The 22017-nt window shown below is 41.8% G+C and overlaps 2 protein-coding genes across 4 annotated transcripts; one reads left to right on the top strand and one right to left on the bottom strand.

Annotated features, from left to right (window-relative positions):
• The first annotated feature begins 7368 nt into the window (after positions 1-7368).
• MED4 (mediator complex subunit 4) lies at positions 7369-18245 on the top strand. Of its 3 annotated transcripts, XR_014852026.1 has the most exons (9): positions 7369-7526; positions 9837-9903; positions 10248-10418; positions 10791-10848; positions 11809-11895; positions 12681-12812; positions 14833-15050; positions 15629-15794; positions 17961-18245. XR_014852026.1 is itself a non-coding variant. In XM_085059889.1 (8 exons), the coding sequence occupies exons 1-7, from the start codon at positions 7411-7413 to the stop codon at positions 15003-15005; spliced, it is 804 nt and encodes a 267-aa protein (XP_084916015.1). In that variant the 5' UTR covers positions 7369-7410; the 3' UTR covers positions 15006-15050; positions 17961-18245. The 3 variants fall into 3 exon arrangements, 2 of the variants coding, with proteins under 2 accessions (XP_084916015.1, XP_084916012.1); XM_085059889.1 differs by lacking the exon at positions 15629-15794; XM_085059886.1 differs by lacking the exons at positions 15629-15794; positions 17961-18245 and having other exon boundaries at positions 14833-15601.
• Positions 18168-20686, bottom strand: NUDT15 (nudix hydrolase 15). The gene is made up of 3 exons (XM_085059891.1): positions 20354-20686; positions 20058-20248; positions 18168-19505 (listed from the first exon to the last, which is right to left on the bottom strand). Exons 1-3 carry the CDS (start codon positions 20506-20508, stop codon positions 19360-19362), a joined length of 492 nt encoding a protein of 163 aa, XP_084916017.1. The 5' UTR covers positions 20509-20686; the 3' UTR covers positions 18168-19359.
• Between the last annotated feature and the right edge of the window lie 1331 nt (positions 20687-22017).

The raw sequence follows: 22017 nt of genomic DNA, 5'->3' as shown, positions 1-22017 counted from the left end.
CTCAGCACTTCACAAGGTCAGCCCTTAGCAAAATTGGACCTTAATTTCTTGAAGTTCCAAAATTGTTCATGTGTCTTCGAGCCCTGAATTTGGAAATGAGGGAGACTGTTATTTCAAGGTGTATGACTCAGGCCCTGCATAACCAGAACAAAATCAGAGACAAGTGAGAATTAGAAGTGCAAGGGATACTGAGGGGGAAGAAGCAAGCGACTGACTAAGAGGTTCCCTGAGGTGAACTCCTTGCCACACTACCTGCAACTGCCCGTAACTCACTGCTATGGCATTCTTTTCATTGCCATCTTTATTACCAGATAATCTAAGTGTCATTATGAAGCACCTGGGGACAAGAATTACATGCAAGCCCAGCCTGGCCACCTTCCCTCCTACTGTAATGACTACTCAGCTCTTGCTGGGGGCAGGGCAGGGCAGGGCACGGCAGGCATTATGAAACTAATTCGGTGAGGTTAAGAGAAATGAAAACATGTAAATTATTCTCCTGTCATGACACTTTTCGAGGTCTGTAAAGCTGTGACAGATTGAACTGCTTGCTTTTCATATTCTGTATTCCAGTGTGCATTTTGCATATATGCCTTATGTGCCTAAATTCATGCCTACAAAGCAGCTCTTAACGAAGACTTTTCCAATGCTGGCATTGTCATTTGCATAACATATGAAATTTTGACAGGCAGCATGGAGTTGAGCAAGGTTCTGTGCCTTTACAAGTCACAAGAAACAAGTCCTAGCACAGGAAGTTTATATTAAATAGGCAAAAAACCTAGAATACCCCAGATATCAGGGATGCATTTATCTTAATCATGGATGAACTCTTGTCAGATTACTTTCATTGACTGCCACCTATCTAGCACAAGGTGGCATGGTAAGACTGCATGGCTTTTGATGATCTTACGTCAGTACTATGTTGTAGTTTGAGCTAAAAAGGAGACATGATATGAGTAAACATGAACTGCAGCTAGGATTTTTCCATTGGAGGGGGGTTTGGTGTGGATTTAACACAGAAATCATAGAAACCATCATAGAAATCAGAATGGTTTGGGTTGGTAGAGACCTTAAAAATTATCTAGTTCCAAGCCCCCTGCCATGAGCAGGGACATCTTCAACTGGATCATGTGGCTCAGGGCCCCACGCAACCTGGCCTTTGAGATATGGTCTCTGATTCTTAAATGACAGTGCTGTTGAGTGGCTTCATCCTTTTTGGAAGCATATAACGTGACTTTCTAAAGAGCTCTGTTGGCCACCCAATAGAAAACATCCCCAATAGTCACTACTGAAGAATGTCTGTTCAATGGGCTTTCAGTATCTATGCTTGTGGATGATCAAAACTACAGAAACAACTCTTCACATGGCCCTACCACTAAGCCCTGAACAACTCATCTATAGACATTGTAAGTCTGCCAGCACTTAAATGACAACAGAGTTTCTTTCTGCATGATATGTTAATATCCAAATATAATGGCAGTCCTGAAGTAGAGATCCACACAAGGCCTGTTTCACACAGGACAGACCCACTACTGGTTGTAGTCTTTCCCAGGCTTAATAGCTATGAACTCTCCCCTCAATTCACATGGAACCAGCACTGTTAGTAGTTTGTTAGACTTCAGAATGTCCCATGGGATGCTATTTGGCTGCTGAGTACAAGTTATTCTGTAATTGCTTCTGGAATAGTATATCATTCTGTTTTCTCAGCTGCCAGTAAAAACTTTCCTCAGTTCTCCCAAGACTTTTCTTTCGTAAGGAGTTTTACCTCTGCCCATCTCCAACTGCTCGGAGAGAAACCACTTTTTTCATTTTTGCTTATGTAGGTTTCTAAATAAATCTTCCATTTTATCTTCGCCCTAGAGCTCAGTCCTCACAACTAATTTAAGCCAGGTACCTCTATTTCTGGCTGGTGTTCTGCTCTTCCTGAATCTCAGGACAGAAGCTGATGCTGATGTCAACTGCAGGTATTTGAAAACCTGTCTGGAAGCTGCATGAAGAAGGTGAAAATCTGAGTGGCATCTTGGAGATTAGAAGATGAACTCACCCACTTAAAAGACAGGGGACCTAGTCTAAATGGGAAGAGATGACAGCTTTATCTTTAGCAGGCAATGGGGCACAATAAAAGGATGAGGGAGATGTGGGAAGATATTCATTCTTAGTAAATTACAATTCCTATCAGCCTAGCTGGAATTCAGCATGTGGGAGAGCAGGACTGCTGCTGTCATCATTGCCCTTGGATTTTTTCTTTTTGTGAGGGGAAGTAAACAACTCTAAATTTCAGCCTGGCTTCTACAGAAGCTTGTGTGGGTGTCCCAGTAGTTTTTGGTAAACAGGTTACAGCAGGAGCCACCAGGAAAATGAGATTTTTTTTTTCCAAATAAACAAAGTTTAACTTAATGAAGACTCAAAATTACTATGTGTTGGGGGGTTACCCCAGGAGTCTCATTATCTCTAATTGGATGTTTTATTTCATGAAGTAGTCAGCATTAGCTTTTAGCTTGGTGAGGGAAAAATCTCATATTTAATTGCCCCCAAATTTTCCTTTATTCGTGGGAACACTTGGCAGGATTGTGAATCTCTTGTGGCCAAGCTGTCAAACAAGCTTTTCCTTTTCAAAGGACATTCTTTTTTCTTTCTTCTTTTTATTTTTTTCCCCTCCCCTCACTATCCAGGGCCAATTTTGGTTCTCTTTCCCACTCAACACCTCCTACTTCATAGGCAGCACTGGTCCCCACGAGCCCTCCAGCAGACTGAAAGCCAGGACTGCTTTCTGCCTGGGTGACTTCCTGTCTTGAGGGCTCTGTGCCCAAATTTACACCAGCAGAAATCAGTGTAACTCAAGTTTAATATAGCTCAAAGCAGAGCTAATTCTGTGCTGAAACATTCTGGAATGGCATACCAAACGCTGGTTTTGGCCATATGTACTAGTGTTTCACACTCCTTCCCCCCAAAAAAATAAGTTTTGGCTCATAGTACTATCTATTTTCATCTCATCTTTAACCTATTCTAAAATTACACCAGTTAAGCAAAGCAACCTTTTTCTTTTCCTTTCTTAACTCATTGGTCTAAAATCACTATCTGACGTGAGTGAGTGGGGAAATAAAGATTTCTTTTTAAATAGCAATAAGAAATGGATGATTTATCAGACACATTTCAAAATATTAATGGTGTAAAGACATCTTGATAAATAAGGGATGATTATTCTCATCTTCGCAGACCAAAGTACAGCTGTGAAATCCTTCCAAGCAGTGCTCAAGATGTTTGATTTCTATTTTAGTTGATATTTGACAGAAAGGATTTTATTTTTACATTATCTAGGGGAAGTGGAAATGAATATTTGTTCTGTCCTTTTTACTTCTTGCTCTCCTTGCTTATCCTTCTGCCTTTTTATTTGTAGTGATTGCAATGCTTTATTACCTGAGGCCCTGAGAGCCTTCAAGATTTATGTATCTTCTGTAGTCAGTATTTTTCCTTATTATTTTAAGGTGTGGTAAATCCAACAGTTGCCAACTGAACACTTAATGTCTAGTATCTGGAATGTATAAATAAGAAGACAGCTGAAAAGCACTGTAGCCTGGAAAAGACACAGATTTTAACTGAAACATAGATCTGCTTTAGGCTTCTTAGGTGAGTTTCTCTACAGCTCAGCTTCCAAGTTCTAAAGTGATCCTCTAGTTCATGGAAAGTAAGGTAGGAATACCAGAAGTTAAGAAATCACAATATTATGTTGGAAGAAAAGGCTTTGCACTAGAGGAATCCTATGTCTGAATTGCACTGAATTATGAACAAGAGATAGGGAAGACCACTTTTCAGCACTAGCTGAATGGGAACACATGAAATTAGTTGCAACTAAAACTGTGCTCTAAAGGCAAAGTTCCAGATGATGAGGTTAGAGCTCACTCTCTAACACAGAAAGAAATTAAATATTCTTCAGTCTGGTTACTGAGTTGAAGCAGCTCATGGGCCATATGGCAAACACCAAGGAGGAGCTAAGGGTGGCTGAAAAATCTGCAGATGGGACATGAGGAGTCAGTAACATCTCAGCTTCTTGGCATTGGTGAACTATTAGATCAGATCAGCTGCTCCTGGATCTGTCTAGAGGAATCAGTTTGCTCTGCAGATCTTCATTTCAAGACCCGTTCTGGAAGAGACAAGACTCAACTGAACAAGATAAAATAAGCTATTTTTGCTTGTGCTAGCAGGTTCTTAACAATACACTCAGTATGCCATTGAATAGAAAATCTGAAATGAAAGAGCTCTGAAATGTCTAATAAACTCACTGTGCAAAGATACATTTATGGCCACACAAATGAAAATGTTCTCAGACTATTGAAAAAAACTGGGAACAATGCTTAGTTATTCAGGAGGGGCAAGATCTTTAAAGATGCAGATCTGGCTCAAAACCAACACAACTATGAAAAAAGTTTACCCAGGGGAAAGAAGGCCAAAAGCACTGAAGAACTGAGGTAACAGAGGAACCAACACTGGGGGAACAGAGGCTCTGTTGTTTTTATAGGCAAGTGTTTCAGAAGTCTATTCAGCAAATTATTCACTCAGTCTTAAAGCAATCAGCCCATGGGACAAGTTTGGGGCATAAGCCCATTTCACCCAGACTCTCCCTTTGTCCTGAAGGAGATGACCCCTCTGACATGCTCTGAATGACTTTCATTCAAATGACTTTTGTCTTGGCACAGGCAGCCATTCCCTGATACCTCTGGTCTCACCCTGTGCTCCCACACAGAGGCATGAACATAAAGTCTTTGCCTATGCCACTGCACTCCCCAGCCACGGCTGCACCCCCAGGGCAAACAGAAGGAAAGGACTGGGCGGTAGGAAGCAGACAGTTGTCCATGTTGCCTGGAAAAGAAATTTGAGAAGTGGGGAGAGAAGGGTGGCTGCTCCAGTGAAAGATTGGTGGTATTGGCCTGGTTGGGTGGGAGTAGTATGCTGTCAAGAGGAAAGGAGGGAACAAGCTCTCGAGAGAATGAAAGATCAGCCTACAGAAATCTCCTATAAACGATATTCACACCTGTCAACTTTGGGTGTACTATTCATGCTGCAAGCTTTTAGCTCTAGTGAAACCAGTATTATTGCCCTGAAATATATCAGAAGTACTTCAGGTCTGAATAATTCAGATGTCAAAATGAGTATGAGGAAGAAAATGATTTAGTGGAAGGACTGCTTTGTTTTCGAAGTCGCTATTTCTTTCTGTTTATGCACCCATACAGACACTAACAAATCAGTGAACTGGATGCACAACCAGACAGCATCACTGATTACATCTTTCCTTGAACAAAAGCAAGGAAATAGAGGAGGGGAAAAAAAAAGCAAGCAGAAGTTATTTAACAGGCAGAACTACTTGATGAGATTTCATCTGCCATGCAGTTTAAATAGAATTCCCAAAGTATTTACAATCAGAATGTTGAGGGTTGTTGAGCATTGCAAACAAATTTTAAGTAATTCCTGTTAGCAGAGTTTTTTTCACAGAGTTGCCAGATCTCATTGCTTTATCACAAATCTCATAATGCTGGATTGCTTATTTAAATCGCAATTCAAAGAATCACTGACTAATGAGTTTCTTCCCTTTTTTTCTTTTTTAAATAAATGTAAATTTCTCAGGAACATATTTTTGCAGAAGGTAAAAGATAATCAGAGTAAATACCAGAGCAGTCAGGGATGTTTTTGTTCATATAGGTCTTTCTCTAATCAGGGGAGAAGAGAATTGCTGTTTCCTGGCAGCTGCCTGCTGACAGCAGGACATGAGATCTGGGGCTCCCTGTTGTTCTGTGGCAATGCTTGCCCTGGTTAATAAACCCTGGCCACAGATTAGCTCTCACTCTGTGTTCCCTCATCTCTCCTCCACCCTGGCTTCACACAGTCTTTCCACATTGCTGAAACTTCCATGAATATAAAATATTCCACTGGCCTCACTGTGACCCCACCCAGAAGGAGAGGCCTTTTTACAGCACCAGCCCATATAGAGCACCATGAAAAAAACCCCATAACACAACAGTATTTTTTAATTATAACTCAACTGCTGGCAGGGTTGGGAACAGGATTTGCACCTCTTACCTGCCCCGACCACTGTGTGTGGAGATGGACACCAAGCTGCTTTCAGCCTTCACAGACACACAGGTCTGCACAGGCAGCATCAGGATGTCAGTGTTGCCTCCACTAACACTGGGACAGCCAGCCCACGTAAAACCCTTGTCTTGGTCTATTAAAAGCTCAGATTTTTGTTATGCTTTCAGTATCAGGCACTTAACCTTCTTTGGCTGTCGGTAAAACATCATACATAAATGTCTAAAGGGAAGATGTCAAGAGGATGAAGCCAGGCTGTCCTCAGTGGTGCCAAGCAATAGGACAACAGGCAGAAACTGATGCACAGGAAGTTCCACCTGAACATGGGGAAGAACTTCTTTACTCTGTGGGTGACCAAACTGGAACAGATTGCCTAGAGAGGTTCTGGAGTCTCCCTCACTGGAGATACCAAGAACCATTTGGATGCAATCCTGAGCCATGTGCTCTGGGACAAGCGTGCTTGAGCAGGGAGGCTGGAGCAGATGACCCTCTGTGGTCCCAAACTGACCCATTCTGTGATTTCATTCTCCATCTGACCAAAGGCTCCTGAGGGATTTTTGGACACCAAGACTCACAAAGATTGAGTTAAATACCCACAGATGTGATTCAGTTGCACACACTTTACCTGCACCCAGTTTTCTGTGTCTTTAGCGTACATCAGAGCAATCTGGAGGCTCTTTGTGGAGACCCGGGGCCTGGAAGTGCATTCCTGGTTTAGCCAGGTGGTGATTGGCCTCTTCTCCCCGGCAACTAACATTAGGAGGATGATAGGTCACAGACTTAAGCTGCACCAGGAGAGGTTTAAATTGGAATTCAGGGAGATTTTCTTCACAGAACGGGTGGTTAAACATTGGAATGGGCTACCCAGGGAGGTGGTGGAGTCACTGTCCCTGGAGGTGCTTTAGGAAAGACTGGACATGGCACTTCGGTCTAGCTGGCATGGTGCTGTTCAGACCCGATGATCTCAGAGGTCTTTTCCAACCGAAATGATCCTGTGATTCAAAAAGCAACAAGCGCAGATCCTCGTGCAGCGGCCCGGCTGCCAGAGGAGGCGCTGACAGACGCGGATCTGACCTCGCCGAGGCAGATGTGACCTCTTTTCCCCTCACACTGCCGGCCCGCTGGGACAAGCACCAGCTGCCCGTCCCGTTCCCTTCCCTTCGCCCGACCTCTCCCGGCGCTGCCGGGACGCGATCCGCCCCCTCCGCGCGCCGCCCCGCGCATGCGCGCCCAGCCTCGGGCTGCTGCTGGTCCCTCGGCCGCCAGGGGCGCTGCCGTGCGCCTGCCGCGCCTCGCGGGGCTGCTCCCGCTCGGGTCCGCACCCGGATCGCCATGGCGGCGGCGGCGGCGGCGGCGGGCGGGGGAGGCGGAGGCGGCGGAGGTGGAGATCGGAGCAGCACCCGGGACCGGCTCCTGGCGGCGCTGGAGGATCTCGAGCTCTTGGCCAGGTACCGCGCTCGGCCCCCCGTCGGCGCCGGGGCAGCGGAGGCGGGGTGAGGGCTCCCGGCGCGGTGCGTGCGCGGAGCGGCCGGCTGGGGCGGCGGGAGGAGCTGAGCCCCTGAGGCTGCGATGGGATGGCGCTGGCCCGCCTGCACCGCTGGCCCGGCCCGCCTGCACCGCTGGCCCGGCCCGCCTGCACCGCTGGCCCGGCCCGACTGCACCGCTGGCCCGGCCCGACTGCACCGCTGGCCCGGCCCGACTGCACCGCTGGCCCGGCCCGACTCGGGTTTTCCTGTTGTCCCGCCGTCCTCAGCCCGGCTCCTGCGGGAAGGGGGCTGGTGCTGCGGCGGGCCTGGCCCTGCGCGGTGCTTCCCGCCGCTCATCCCAGTGGGAAAGCATCGGCCGTGCTTCGCCTCCCATTTTCAGAGGGGAGGAGCGCTTCCTTTTTCTCCCTCTTGCCTTTCTCAGTTGGTTGACACCTGCGTTTCCTCTGAAGTGCACACTCACACGCCGATTTTAGGCATTTTGTTAGTCTGTAAAAATTATGCTTAAGTCAGAAATACATAGATGGTGTTGGATGACATAAGCTGTGCTGGTCATGGCCTGTGTTAGTGCTACATTCACTCCAAGTAGGCTGCAGAGCTCATCTTTACAGTGATATTAGTGCTCAGATGCTTAGTCCACGCTCTGCAGGCCACACTGGTGATCCCCACCCAAATTGTCAACCATGTTCTGGAGGCACAGCTGGCAGTGGAGTTCAGCTAGTTCTTAATTATCTTCCACATCTCAGGGAGAGCAGGAGCTTAGAAAAACATTTTCAGAGGGAATAACTTGTGCTATCCATGTGGCTTACTTGCTCAGTGATTACTAAGAGTAGGACAGTGTATTGGGGAGTTGCTCTTGTTGTGTCTAGTTAAGCTTTATCCTCGGTCACAGATTTTATTGTGACATAAGGGTTGCTGGAGAACATGTGTTTATGGAAAAATGAAAAACAAACTTGTTCTTTATCTAAATTACTTTTGGTTTTTTTAATGTTGAAACTAGTGTTCTATCATAATGGACGTGGAGCAACCCTCAGCAGCATCTAGTGAATCTTGCTGTTGATCAGCAAAGTGTTGCAGCACCCTGCAGCTAGGCCTTGCTCAGTTGCAGTACTGCTTTGGTGGTAGGGGCAAAAATTAAGCAGCATATCTAATCTGTAGCCTTCATACAGTTTTGAATCTACATGTGTGCATTATCTGGCTAACACAGGGTAGAACTACAGCAGTCCATGACATCAGCCTTGATGGTGGTAGCTGACCTACTTAAAACAGATTTTATTTGCTACTGCTCAGTGTTGGTCAGGTAGAATAAAGCTTTAGTGACTGTGACAAGTTTCTTTACTAATTGTTTAAAATCATAGTAGTGTTCAGGAGTGACCAAGAGACATAGACCAAGATTAGAGCTTTACTGGAGTTTTTTTAAAGACATTTTGAAAAGTCTCTATTTTTATTGTACGGTTCCGGCCCCACTGCTGTATTACTCACACATCCCACTGAGCTGCTCACACCGGACCAAGCAAAGAATCAGTACTTCCAAGGACAGTGTCTCCAGACAGACAGTTACTCATGCATAAGGTTGAACTGCCATTCATAGACTTAGAAGCCAAATAACTTTGCTGAATTTACAGAAAATGCCTTTTTGCATTGTGGTCCTCAGAGGTTCTTGCTGGCTTTTCAGAACAGTGGCAGACTATCTGGATATGTGGAAGAATGATCAAGAGATCTGTTTGAGAAGCACTTCTAGCCTAGCACCGTAATATTACTATTTTTTTTTTTTTTGTATTTTTGTGTGCTTGATGCACAGCTAATACACCCTTGTGGAAATACTTGTTGTAAAAGTAGTTGTGTAACAGACTTAGGTATTTGAAAGTGTAGGCTTAATTGCTCTAAACTACAAGGATATTGGGAAAAAATGGAGGAAAAGTAGAGAGGTAAAACAGTGAAGAACCTCTAGCAACAAACAAAGGTAGTAGAAGAAGGGTAATGAGTGCAGTTAATTATGCTGATTCTTCTCTCATCTTCTGCTTATGTCTTTTATGGTTTAACAGGAACTTAGCACATTTCTTGATTTCAATTACACAAGTGCTTCATGAGCTCAAATAATAAAGAAAAAAATGCTGTCTCTTGGTTGAAAAACCCCTGCCCCCACTGTACTATAAAATACAAAATACTAAGGTCCATGAATACTTTTGTAATGATACCAGTACTTTGGTAATTTTGTGATTGCTTGATGTGATAATGCCCTAGAAAATTGTGCAAACAGAGTTTTCCTTTCAGGGAACTAATTGAAATTTTGGCAATTTCAAGAAATCAAAAGCTTCCGCAGGCAGGAGAGGAGAGCCAGGTAAGCTGACTTTCTGAATTTGTTTCTTTGGGTAAGCATAATGCTTTACTTGAATTTTTCCGTTCTTTTGTTTGTTCTTTCTCTCTCCCTTTGTCCTTGCCTATACTCAAGCTAATGGTGATGATGGGGTTTTGGTCCTGCTGCAGAGTCATTCTTGGATCTCCTGTTTGTTCATTTTTTGTATGCTTCATAGACTGTTTCTGCAAACAGGAAGAAATTTTGTTTCATTTTTCACTCAAACAAAAATACTCTTATGGATGTCATTTGCTCTTCTTTGTAGCATGAGTGAGGGTGTGTTGTTACTCTAGCCAAATTAAAAGTTCTATAAAACTCTTGTTCAATAGATCCTGGAACTGCTGATTCAGAGAGATGGAGAGTTTCAAGAGCTAATGAAGTTGGCAGTTGATCAGGGAAAAATCCATCATGAAATGCAGCTTTTGGAAAAGGTAGTAGAAAAGAGGGATAATGATATTCAGCAGCTGCAGAAACAGCTAAAAGAAGCAGAGCACATACTGGTAAGTTCATAATGATGTGTTTGCTTTTGAGCATCTACTTGTAGAAAAGGTAATTCTGGACAAAGTGGTGTTGTGTTAGTTTGAGAAGATTTAAATATTTGAAATTTCATAAGAGCTTAGTGGTTTGGGTTTTTTCTCAGTAGTCAAACACTATTTAGTTATCATGGTATTAGGGTTTTTCAATAATGCTAATTTTCTTCTAAACCTACTTTATTTCTGTGTATTTTGAAAATGTTCATGGAACAGTTTCTTTCTTAAAATGCAATTAAATGGAAGGGTTTATTCTCAGAGCTGACTTTGTGTAGATGTTTATAAATTAAAGATGCATTAAAGGTTTGGTTTACTTTGTGGGTTTTTGTTTTTTACAACTAGGCAACAGCTGTTTATCAAGCAAAGGAAAAACTGAAATCAATTGAAAAAGCACGAAAAGGTGAGTATCCATGATTGTACATACTACATAAATGCAATTGTAAAGAAAGCTGTTAGTGAGCTCAAAGTGGGCCTTTTTGATTTTTTTTAATTCTACTGTCACAGATTTTTGATGCTTTATATGTAAACAAATTTCCATTTCATTATGAAACTATAATAGTTTCCTCAGAATAAAGGCAGGATTGAATTTTTCCTTTTTTTTGGCAACGATATCTTAATATGAAAGTATCTCAGCAGTCTTCTTGGACTGATAATAGTATATCTGATTATCCAAGTTCCTTACCAAATTGCCTCAGCAGGTTTGTTAAGGAAAGGAAGAAAATGTTTGTGTGTATATGCGCTGTATTTGAAAGACTGACTAGCTGGTGATACTAGATGGTAATTGTAGCAATTTTCGACATTCTTTGGCACTTACCAAACTAAACTAATGTTTGTTGGTTTTTTTTGTTGAAGGAGGCATCATCTTCAGTTTTGTTTGGTTTTTTTTTAAAGTGTCTTTTATCATTTTGTTATGCCTCTTTGAGCTAGAAAATCAAGGAATTTCATAAAGTTTCTATTAATCTAATACAGGCACATAGTTGGAAGGACTCCTCTGGGTGCATCCTGTAATTACTAAACCAACAAAAAAACTTCTTTGCTACAGAAAATTTTATAATAAAGCAGGAGCTGAAGTTTTAGGAGTTGTGCTTGTCAAGTACACTTGTTTAAGAGATTGGTTCTCCAACCTCATGAAAAATACATTCATCCAAGGTGTTCTGCACTTGTGTATGTAAAATCAGTGCACTGCGAAGCTCAACTTTGCATAGTCTGAGAATCTTGTAAACAGTCATTGCATTTGAAACAGGCTCTTAATCTTTGGCAAAATCACCTTCCCATATTTAGATATTGGTGTCCAATATTCTGAAATTATTAAATGATGCAATCAATTGAAAATGCAGCAACTTTTTTTCCGTTCTTCCAGGTGCCATTTCCTCTGAAGAAATAATTAAATATGCCCATAGGATCAGTGCTAGCAATGCTGTTTGTGCCCCTCTGACATGGGTACCAGGTAATTTTTGTGTTTATGGCAGTAGATTTCTTTTTTATAATAAATCATGATTAATATCTGGTCTTATAATGTTTTTATATGGTGAAAATCACTGCTGTTTATTACAGTAACATTGTTTTCAGCTGTTACATATAATATTTCAACAAAAACTGATATCCAAAGTCCTGTGGACTTCACATATGTCTCCAAAAGGTTATGAAACTCTATGCTTTCATTCAGAGACTGGCATCCTCAGCTCTCCCTTGTTTGTCTTCTTCCCCTGAATGTTCACCCTGATTATAAGTCAAAGCCAAGTGTGCTAAAAGCTTTTCTATGCGCTTGGTTGTGTTCCCTCTTGCCCCTTTCAATATTCCCTTCAGGGAATGTTAGTAATCTGCAGAGTCAGAAGCAGAACTTTTATTATGACATGTTTCAATTTTGGGTACTACCTTCTTTGTCCAAAATGAAAATGTCTTTGATCCAATTCCTGTCCTTATTGTTCAGCTGTGAAGTAGCAGGGAGAGCAAAGATACCTTTTTTAAGCATGATGTTTTTTGGTTTTCATTGTTTTGGAATGTTTGTTTTGTTTTTAAATGTGGTTTTTCTGCCAAGTTAAAGTGAACAAAGAACGTCCAGGTGAAGGACAGACTTCAATTTTAATAAAACTGGCATGATGCTTGTTGCTGATCCAAGCAACCAGAGTATGGGGGTTTTTAGTCATTAAACTAGGCACTGAAGCTAAAGCTAATGTCTACAAAACAATTTTTAAATATTTCAAAGCATTTTTTTCTTCCTTTTTCTTAAAGGGGACCCACGTAGACCATATCCTACAGATCTGGAAATGAGAAGTGGTCTCTTGGGTCAGATGAACAACCCATCCACCAATGGAGTTAATGGACACTTACCAGGGGATGCACTTGCAGCAGGCAGACTGCCAGGTAAGTGAGACTCAGTTTTGTTTTATTTTTCTTTATTCCTTATACAGTCACAGCAATTAAACATTTCCCTTAGCAAAGGCAAATCAGAGGTAAAGCAATGAAAACTATGGTTAATGTTCCTTAGCAGTGCAGACCTAGTAAGTAAAGTTAATTAGAAATTGCATTTTTTTTTATTTCATGCTAAACTGCACACACTACAGCTAAGTCAGTATAAACATAACTCAGTTACCTTAATGTATTTTAAATAAATAAACTAAGTGATTTCCAATCATATTAGAAAGAAGCGCTTTCAGAGCAACTTTTGCTTAGCGTGATGACAAAGCATGGAATTGTGAAGGCTGTATTTGGAAGAAAAGCGGTTTATTGTCATCTATCTTTCTTTGAGTCTATCCTTAGAAGGTTTGGATTGAAAAGACATGGCAAGGGACAGCTGCTGACATAGTACACTAAGTGTAGGAATCGAGCTTTAATCCCTTAATTGCTTAGTGAAATGGGCACTTCCATTGACTTTAGTGGGATTCATTCCTTCATGATACAAATGAATTTAGCAGTAAATTACAATAATTGAATCAAGAGTTCAGGTGTTCTGTACCTGTGCTGTTTTAATCTACCATGGTTAGACTAAATTATGGAAAAATTCTTGTTTGGATAGTTTGGATCCATAGGAGATCTGTAACAGTTCTTACATGTCCGTTAAGACATTACAAAAAGCTTTTTTTTCAAAAACCATGCTGAATTTGTTAAACCCTTTTACAACTATTAGAGAAAAAGTAAATTTGGATTTTGTGTTTCCAGTCATCTCTCTAATCCTATTGTCACTTCTTAGGAAGTGATTTGAAATTCTGCATCATCTCACTTTGTAAACCTCTGACCTCAAAGAAAATGGGTGAATGAGCCGAATGGGAGTAGGACCCTGACATCTGTCCATACCAACCTGTCAGGCCAATGCTGAGGATTGGCCCTTGTATCTTTTCTGTTCTTTTGAAATATGGTCAGAGGAGATGTTGAGGTTGTGACTTCATAATGGAGTTTGAGCATTTATTTTGTGTAAGTTTTGGTAGAGCCCATTCTGGCTGGCTCCTCTGCCTTAGAGAATGCAGACTTGATCAATTTGCTTTGGAGTGCTGTCTCTGTAAGAACTAAAAGGAATTTTCAGGAATTTTAGGGATTTTCATTGAGAAGCTGGAAAATGTGGGATTTAAACTCCTCCAGTAAAGTTCTTCATTGAATCTTGGGCTCCTCTGTCAGGTTAAACCCTCACATAACTAGACTGTCAAGATAAGAGGGAAACATTAATTTACAGAAAGTGGAGGCTGCCCCAGCATTTTTTGTAGGGATGCTGAATCTGCTGGTGTGTGGAGGAATGTCATGAAAATGCTAATTATGGGATCTAGCCCTGTTGGAGACTCCTGTAGAGATGTCCAGTTACTGAGTCCTTAGTGAATATGCAAGACAGCCACTGGGCTGCTTGGCAGCCTCCCAACTTTGAGGCTGCTTGGCACACACATTCAGCCTGGTTTAATAGCAGACTGGTTCTAGCATTGAAGTATGGCCACACGATGTAAAACACTGGCTTCTATTCTCAGCTCGATCAAGTAAAGGCTTTTCAGGCATATTTGGATACAGTGTTTTTCTCTGAACTTTTATGGTCTACCTGAATTTTTTTTAATCCAGTATTTTAATCTATTTTTGCATACTGACAGGCAGTGATGATTTTCATTATTTCCAATGGTGGTGAATGCTTAGTCAGTTCAAAGTGTGCTTTGAAGGTGAAAAGCTCTGCAAGAGTTATCAAGAGCCACCTACATAAATGGGCCTCTCTGGCAGAGTAGACTTTTACAGTTACAGAATTGCTCCATCTTGAGACGTTTTCCAGCTGTTACTGGAGAGTTTAATCTGTCTAAAATTCAGAAAGGATTTTAAGATTAGTTTTGATTTTAAATTGAAGTTCTGGTTCAGCTGTCTTTTTGAATTTGTCAATATACAGAACTGATAGTTTGATTTTGCCATTTTTTCCCAGATGTGCTTGCTCCTCAGTATCCTTGGCAGTCAAGTGATATGTCAATGAACATGCTACCTCCTAATCATAGTAATGACTTCATGTTGGAACCTCCAGGACACAATAAAGAGAATGAAGATGATGTAGAAGTTATGTCAACAGACTCCTCAAGCAGCAGCAGTGACTCAGACTAGGTACAAGAGGGACAGTGTCCCTAGTAGACCTTTCCTGTGGTGAAGGTAGGTTAGATGCTGTTTGTCACAAACTGCAATATCCTTTTGTTATACCAGCAGCCCTGTGTAGGGAGAAGATAACAGCTGGCTCAGAAATAGGGTGACTAATTTAAAACCATGGACTGTAGATTTTTTTTTCCCGATTAGATGCGCAAGTAAAATGACTGGGAGCCATCTGCTGGGGGAGACATGCCAGATTCTCAGTGACTGTGCGAGTGTATGTTTGCAAGGGATGTGTTTGTGTGTGTATATATATATATGTATATGTATTTACTATACATTAGATGACAAAAGTTCCTGGGAAAAAAGGTGTAAGGGGAATCCCCTTGTATGTTTGTTAGTAACTTTGCTCTTTTGATGACAGCCTTTTCTATGCCACAGAAATGAGACATGAAGTTTGTAATTTTAGTATCTTTTTTTGTTACTGCCTAAATCCATGTTCTTGATCATCTCTGTATCAAGAACAAAAATATGGCAATAAGGTGTAATAAAAGAGTTTGTAATTATTGTAATATATAATGAATGATTTGTCATAAATAAACTCAGCTTTGATCTAACTTTAATTTTCCAAACTTGAATCTTAGATGAGTTGCCATGTAACTTCAATAGTCAGCACATTTTATCCCAGTATGTGGTTGAATTCTGATTTTCAGAAGTTTGTACTCCATTTTCTCCTTTGCAAAATGCCCAGTCAGCATTAGAAGCAGCTGAGGAGGAGTCAGAAATGGAAAGGCTGTCCTTCCTTTTCAGGTGACCCCTTCCAGGTACACACATAGACTGAGGCAGCAAGTGCCCACCCATGAGGCTGCAGCAATTCTTGGTTAAGCATCCTGGGAACCAGGAGGTGACATGCTTTGGGGCATGCTGCAGGTTCAGCTCCTTTCAGATCAAAGTGCTCATGGATTTTTTTATTCTTGTCATCTATAATTTTTTCAGTTCTTTGAACCTGCTAATTTGTTTACTTCGGCAGTTGCATTTCTTTTGTCAGCTGCAATGTTATTTTGTCTTTCCAAAGGCATTTCCCTTGGCTTTCCTTTCCTTGTTCTGTTTTGCTTAAGGAGTCATTTTATGACAGCAGCTTTTGTCTTAAGTAACGCTCTGATAAAATTACAAAACTAATGGGAACTGTTGTTCCTGGCAGCTGCAGGTTTCTGTCCTGCAGCAAGGCTTCCTGCAGCACAGATCACAATTCTTCACTTTCCCATTTTCTAGATTCCTCACAGCAAGCATCTGATGAATCAGGTAATTCCTCCTTTGTTCAGCCAGTAATGCTGCCACCTATGACCACCTATGACCAACATATGTACAAATCCCATAAGGATGTAGAAAGGAAAAGGACCAGTTAGGTTCAACCACATGAAACTGGGCAGTTTTTTTTTTAAGAGAAATTGAGAATTTGGTTTTGTCTCAGCTGTTTCTTTTGGAAGTATTTTCAGAGTTATTAAACTTTCACCTCTTTCACAGTCTAAAGTTATTCCCACACATATGTATTTTAACCTTTATTCAGTAGCATGTTTTCCTCTTAGGTATTTAGCTCCAATGTCTTTCCTATTTAATTCACATTAATCCCAATACACATGCCCTGTCTCAGTCATCCTGTTTAACCTTGCCTACCCCTTTTCTAGCTCATTAGTTTTTGCCTTGAAACATGTGTGATCAGAATCATACACAATATTGCAAAATGGAGTTTCTTAATGCTTTGTATGGTGGGATCACTATTTTCTTTCTAAATGCCCCTCTCAACCCATCACACAGACACAGTTCACTAGTCTCTTTTCTGTTCTGATTTACAAGGACATTCTTGAAATGAAATACAAAAATAGGTAATTAAGACTTAGGGAACTGCAGGGTTACAGTCTACCCAAAACTCTTCTATGACTGTATCATGTAATTCACCAACTGAAATATTGAGGTGGGTGATTGTTTCCAGACATAAGAGGGAACTGAAGCAATGACCACTACTATTTCTGGATTGTTTGTTACTCTGTTTAAGGATTAAATGGGACCAATGTATTACACCTAAGAAATAGGTAAGACAACAACTCTACCCACTGTTCACTTAGCATAAAATCAAATGCTGGGTATTAGATGCATCCTAATCAGTTTCCTTGCATCAGTGCTTCAAACTGTGTACAGTTCAGGAGTGTGTTTCTCAATGCTGGCTAACTATAATGCCATTTTAGGTGAATTCCGTCAGCCACAAGCAGTTTAGTGAACCATGAAATTGAACCTGAGTGTTCTGTTACTCAGTGGCTTAGATATGTACATAATAGGTTTTCCTATTTAGCAAAAGTACCAAAAATCAAAGTGAAGACTTAGTTGAAAGGTGTGAGTCTCAGCAGCTAAAATTGACCGAGAACCAGTCTGGAGGAGTGGGGAATACAAATTTGTGATACATACAAACAAAATTATTTAAGTTGGGATTGCTGACAGCTGGTTGCAGTAATGCACTGTAGTAATTTAATCAGTCCAGTTAGAAAGCATACAGAATTGCTGACATATGGAGATACTGTTTGTGTCCTCATTTCAATGTCTGCTTGTATATTTACAACAGATAGAATAAATATAAGCATTAACAAAACATGGCAAGAAAGTATTTATTGCATGACAAACCACTTTACAGTGGCCCCTGTTCTCTCATCTTCTAAAATTTAAAATTGTATTAAATAATTTATTTTTTTTTCTTCATTATTCTTTGTGACAGATGGGCAGGACATCTGTTAACTATTCCTACAGCTTCTTTGCTGACAGCTGAGTGGAATAGTTTTCAGTGTACATAAGGTTGCTTTCAGGAAGTAAATCTCCACTTTTGAATACAAAAATAAGCTTTTTACAAAGGTACAGTAACAAATGAATTTGCAGTGATATTTCCCATTTCAAAACTGCTGTGTAATGTTACTTCTTTCTTCACTTCAGAGAACGGGTGTCTGTCCTAAGGGAAGTTGCATGTAGTTAATACATCAAACTCTAAGCAGGAGGATTGCCATGGGCAGTAGCGTCCTTATGCATCATCACTCTGTTTCTCAGCAAGAAGAGCCATCTCCATTTAAAAAAATGGATGTGCCAAGTAAGGAAGAGCTTTAAACCCCTCAAGCTGATTTCTTTTAAGAACTGAGAAGTCAATTCACAATTTCAGGCATTTTAATCTCTCGGTATTGTGCCTGTGTTTTATGCAAAAGAAAATAAAGATACCTTACAACATTTTTGTACAATGAGTATATCTAAAGGAGACAGAGAAGAGCTGTGCTTGAAAAGAACCCTGACAAGAAAAAATAAGCCAATTTGTGAGTCCTTTAAAAGTTACATTCTAAAATTAATTGTTGATATCTTAGTGACTACAGCTGATATGCTGGAAAAGAATCAAAATTGGTTACAGATTCTAGAAAAATTAAAAATATGAACTCCTTGGTTTTGTATGTACCATTGGGGACTGCAATTTCATTCACTCCCTGTTCTGTCATTTAATCAGTCAAACTGAGAAGTTCACAATGTTACCAAATCTCAGTAGCCATTCAGAATTACACCCATCTCTGCTGTTTAATACTGACAACTCCTTTTAGCCAAGAAGTGTGACTTTTGCCATGGAGCTACACCTATAAATGAGGTTAGTTTACTTGTGTCAGCCTACTAGAGTAGGCATCTCTCCATTCTAAGAGTTCAGTAGCATGAATTCAGATCAGCTGCAGAGATCTGAGATGTTCTTGCAGATAAATTCAATGTAACAGGTTCTAAACAGAACTCTTACGAAAGCAAGAAGGGCCAGGGAATTTTCATTTCCTGCAATAAGTCACCATAATCTTTTCACATTTATAATACTCTTTTAATTTTCTAGTATATACTGCTGTCTGCAGGAGAGAAAAGCATTGTCTATTAAATGTAACTTTTGTTCATGACAGTAACTTCATACCTGAAGCTGAGCGATAAGGCTAAGTTTTAAAATTGGTCCAATAATTACAGGAAAGTAAGTTTAAACAAGTAAGTTTTCTTGCTGCTGCTGCTTCCAAGTGAGTAAGCTTCCCTGGATAGTTCTGACTTCCAAATGGCTGTTCACCAGCATGAAGATTAACCAGACAAAATACTGATTTTTCTGTAAAAGCAAACATTAATTGTGAACTAATAGACCTAGAAATGTTTCTGGAATGAGAGACAACTGTCATGTGAAATATGGTAAAAGCACTCAAACATTTGACATTTTCTTCTTTGGGAAAGATAGTATTTTCACATGGGCAGGGTGAACACTTTAAATCTCTTTTTTCTTCCACACCACAAAAACCAGGTCTGTCCTTTAGTTTGTTACATAACATACAATTTGGTTTTACTCTAATTGGTGACTTCCAGTGTACCCCTTTAGATGATGGAGCTCTTCTGTAAAGGGATTGTAACCTTGCTCTCTTAAACAGCGTAAGGCCCAGAACAGTTGATCTGCTGGAGGAAATTCATCCCATTTGACCCATTCCCAGCCTGTAGGGGGAAAAAAGAGAAGGAAAAACCATCAATATAGAATTAAGACAGGACCCAAGGAAAAAGCCTGAAGCTGTGTCAGGGCGGGTTTAGGCTGCATGTTAGGAAAAGGTTCTTCACCAAGATGGTGGTTGGCCCCTGGAACAGGCTCCACAGGCCAGCCTGACAGAGCTCAAAGGAGTGTTTGGACAACCTTCTCAGGCACAAAGTGGGATTGCTGTGAGGCGTTGTCCTGTGCAGGGCCAGGAATGTGATTTAGATGATGCCTGGGGATCCATTCCAACTCAGGACATTCTGTATACCTGTGATACAGCAATTGTTCCTCTGCAAGTCTGGATGGGTTGTGCAGAAACTACCAACACAAAGACAACTTCTCTGTTGCATACAGAGTCATTTTGCCTGAGCAGCTTTTCTGTTTCTCAAAGAAGTTGTGGATGCCACATCCCTGGGAGTGTTCAAGAGCAGGCTGGATGGAGCTCTGAGCCACCTGATCTAGTGGGAGCTGTCACTGCCCGTGGCAGGGTGCCTGTAACCAGATGATTGATTGCTCACCCTCGTTCTTGTCGGGCTCCTGGTTGCGCGGCTCGGCGCCCGGCTCGGCCTCGCCCTTCATGAGCACGGTGACATAGTGGTAGCGCTGGGAGGCGCACACCGAGTTCACGGCCGACGCGAACCGCACATGCTGCAGCCGCAGCGCTGTCTCCTCCAGCGTCTCCCGCGCCGCGCACTCCGCCAGGCTTTCCCTGCGGGCGGGCAAGGCAAGGGAAAAGAAAGGAAGGCACGGCCGCCTCAGGGCACGGCAGGGCAAGGGAAGGGCAGGGCGGGAACGGAGGGCGCGGGGCTCCTACCCGAACTCCAGGTGGCCTCCGGGGAGCTGGTAGCTGCCGGCGCCCACCGCGCCTTTCCGCTTGCCCAGGAGGACGCAGTTGGGGTGCGCGGCGCTGGTGATCACCACCCCTACGCCGACCCCGGGCCGCCGGGGCTGCACCGCCTCCTCGCCCATGGCAGCCCGGGCGCTCGGCGAGACTGTCCCGCCGCGGGCGGGCGGGCGGATCCGCCAATCAAGTTTTGGAGCCCGGGTTTTGGGAGGCCCTTGGCCGGGGGATGTGTCGGGAGCGCGCAAGATGCGCGGGGTGATGACGTCCGGCGAGGTTCCCAGGCAGGCTCCGCAGGGAGAGGTGATCTGAGCTGCAGTTTGCCTCGGGTTCCTTGGTCTCTGAATGCGCAGGGACTTGTGAGGTCACCGCGAACTGAAAGGTGTTTGTGCAAATGGAGCCCTGAAAACTGTTACTGAAAACAAGATACACACAGTTTTTAAAGGCCAGGGAGCCAGTCGGGCTCTGACTGCAGATTTGTTCTGAGCTTAAAAAGTGGCCCTTCTCTGGTTACCCCACAGCTTCTGCTCTCTGAAGAGTCTGAAGTGTTGCTTTGGAATTATTTAAAAAGGAAGCTGCAGACTTAGCTATGCAGAGCTCCAGAGGCTGACAGTTTAACAGTTCCTGACTGATAAAGAAGAAATAATAGTTTCTGCTAGCCAATATGTACTTTCATTTTCACATTTTTTGTAAATTACGGAGATACACAAAATAAAAGATACAAGCTTTCATTTTCTTTATAAACAACTGTAGAGTTAGTCAGATTTTTCCATTCTTCAGCCTATTGACCACAACAGGGAAGGAAGTTTTTTATTTGCAGACCTTTCAAATTGTTTGGGTTTGGGTTTTTTGTTTGTTTTTGTTTGGTTGGTTTTGTGGTTTTTTGGTAAGGTTTTAAAAGATACATGTGCAGATGTTTTTATTTACATAAGAAGCTCACAGGGCCAAACTGGCTGAAGCTTAATCACATTTTCTGGGATCAGTTTTCTGGGGTTCAATTGCCTGAACTGGCTCAATACAGCATCAGATGGGTCCCAGTGTTGGCATGAAGGACACGCCAGGAGCGAACGGCTGGGCGTGCTAGAAGCAAGGTTACCCTTTGGCAGTATTTGGCTGTGCTGCTTAGCTGTGATGTCAGCCCATACCCTGACCCTGAATTACTGACATTAGTAAATAATAATAATAATAATAATAATGATAATAATGATAATATCTTGGGAAAATTGCCGAGTTAACAAGCTAATTGGCTTTTTGAAACGACACCTGTTCATTTGTATGTCTTCCCAATACAACTGGAGTATCCTAATCTCCAGGTGAAACATCAGTCAGTTATATCACTTCTGTATTTAGATTTTAAGAAGACAGTGATCTTAAAAAAGCCATATCAAAGACTCCTCCTTACCTACGAAGCTCATTCTAGTCCAATACATTAAAACATCACAAATCTTTTTATCTGAACCGAAAACATTCTACTTTCAATGTACACCGTTTACGTGTACCTTTTACCAAACAGCATTTAGTTGCAAGTCTTGAGGGTGATCCACTGTCATTCTACTGATTTATTTTTAAATAGAAAAAAATTTATTCATATGGTCATTATGCTTGTTCAGCATGTTAGCTGATACAATTAAATGAAA

The sequence above is a fragment of the Lichenostomus cassidix genome, chromosome 1 (genome assembly GCF_008360975.1).
Source record: "Lichenostomus cassidix isolate B80296 chromosome 1, HeHo_3.0, whole genome shotgun sequence".
In the NCBI taxonomy this organism is placed as follows: domain Eukaryota; kingdom Metazoa; phylum Chordata; class Aves; order Passeriformes; family Meliphagidae; genus Lichenostomus; species Lichenostomus cassidix.
Note: the sequence above shows the minus strand (reverse complement) of the source record. Positions and strands in the feature narration are given on the sequence as shown.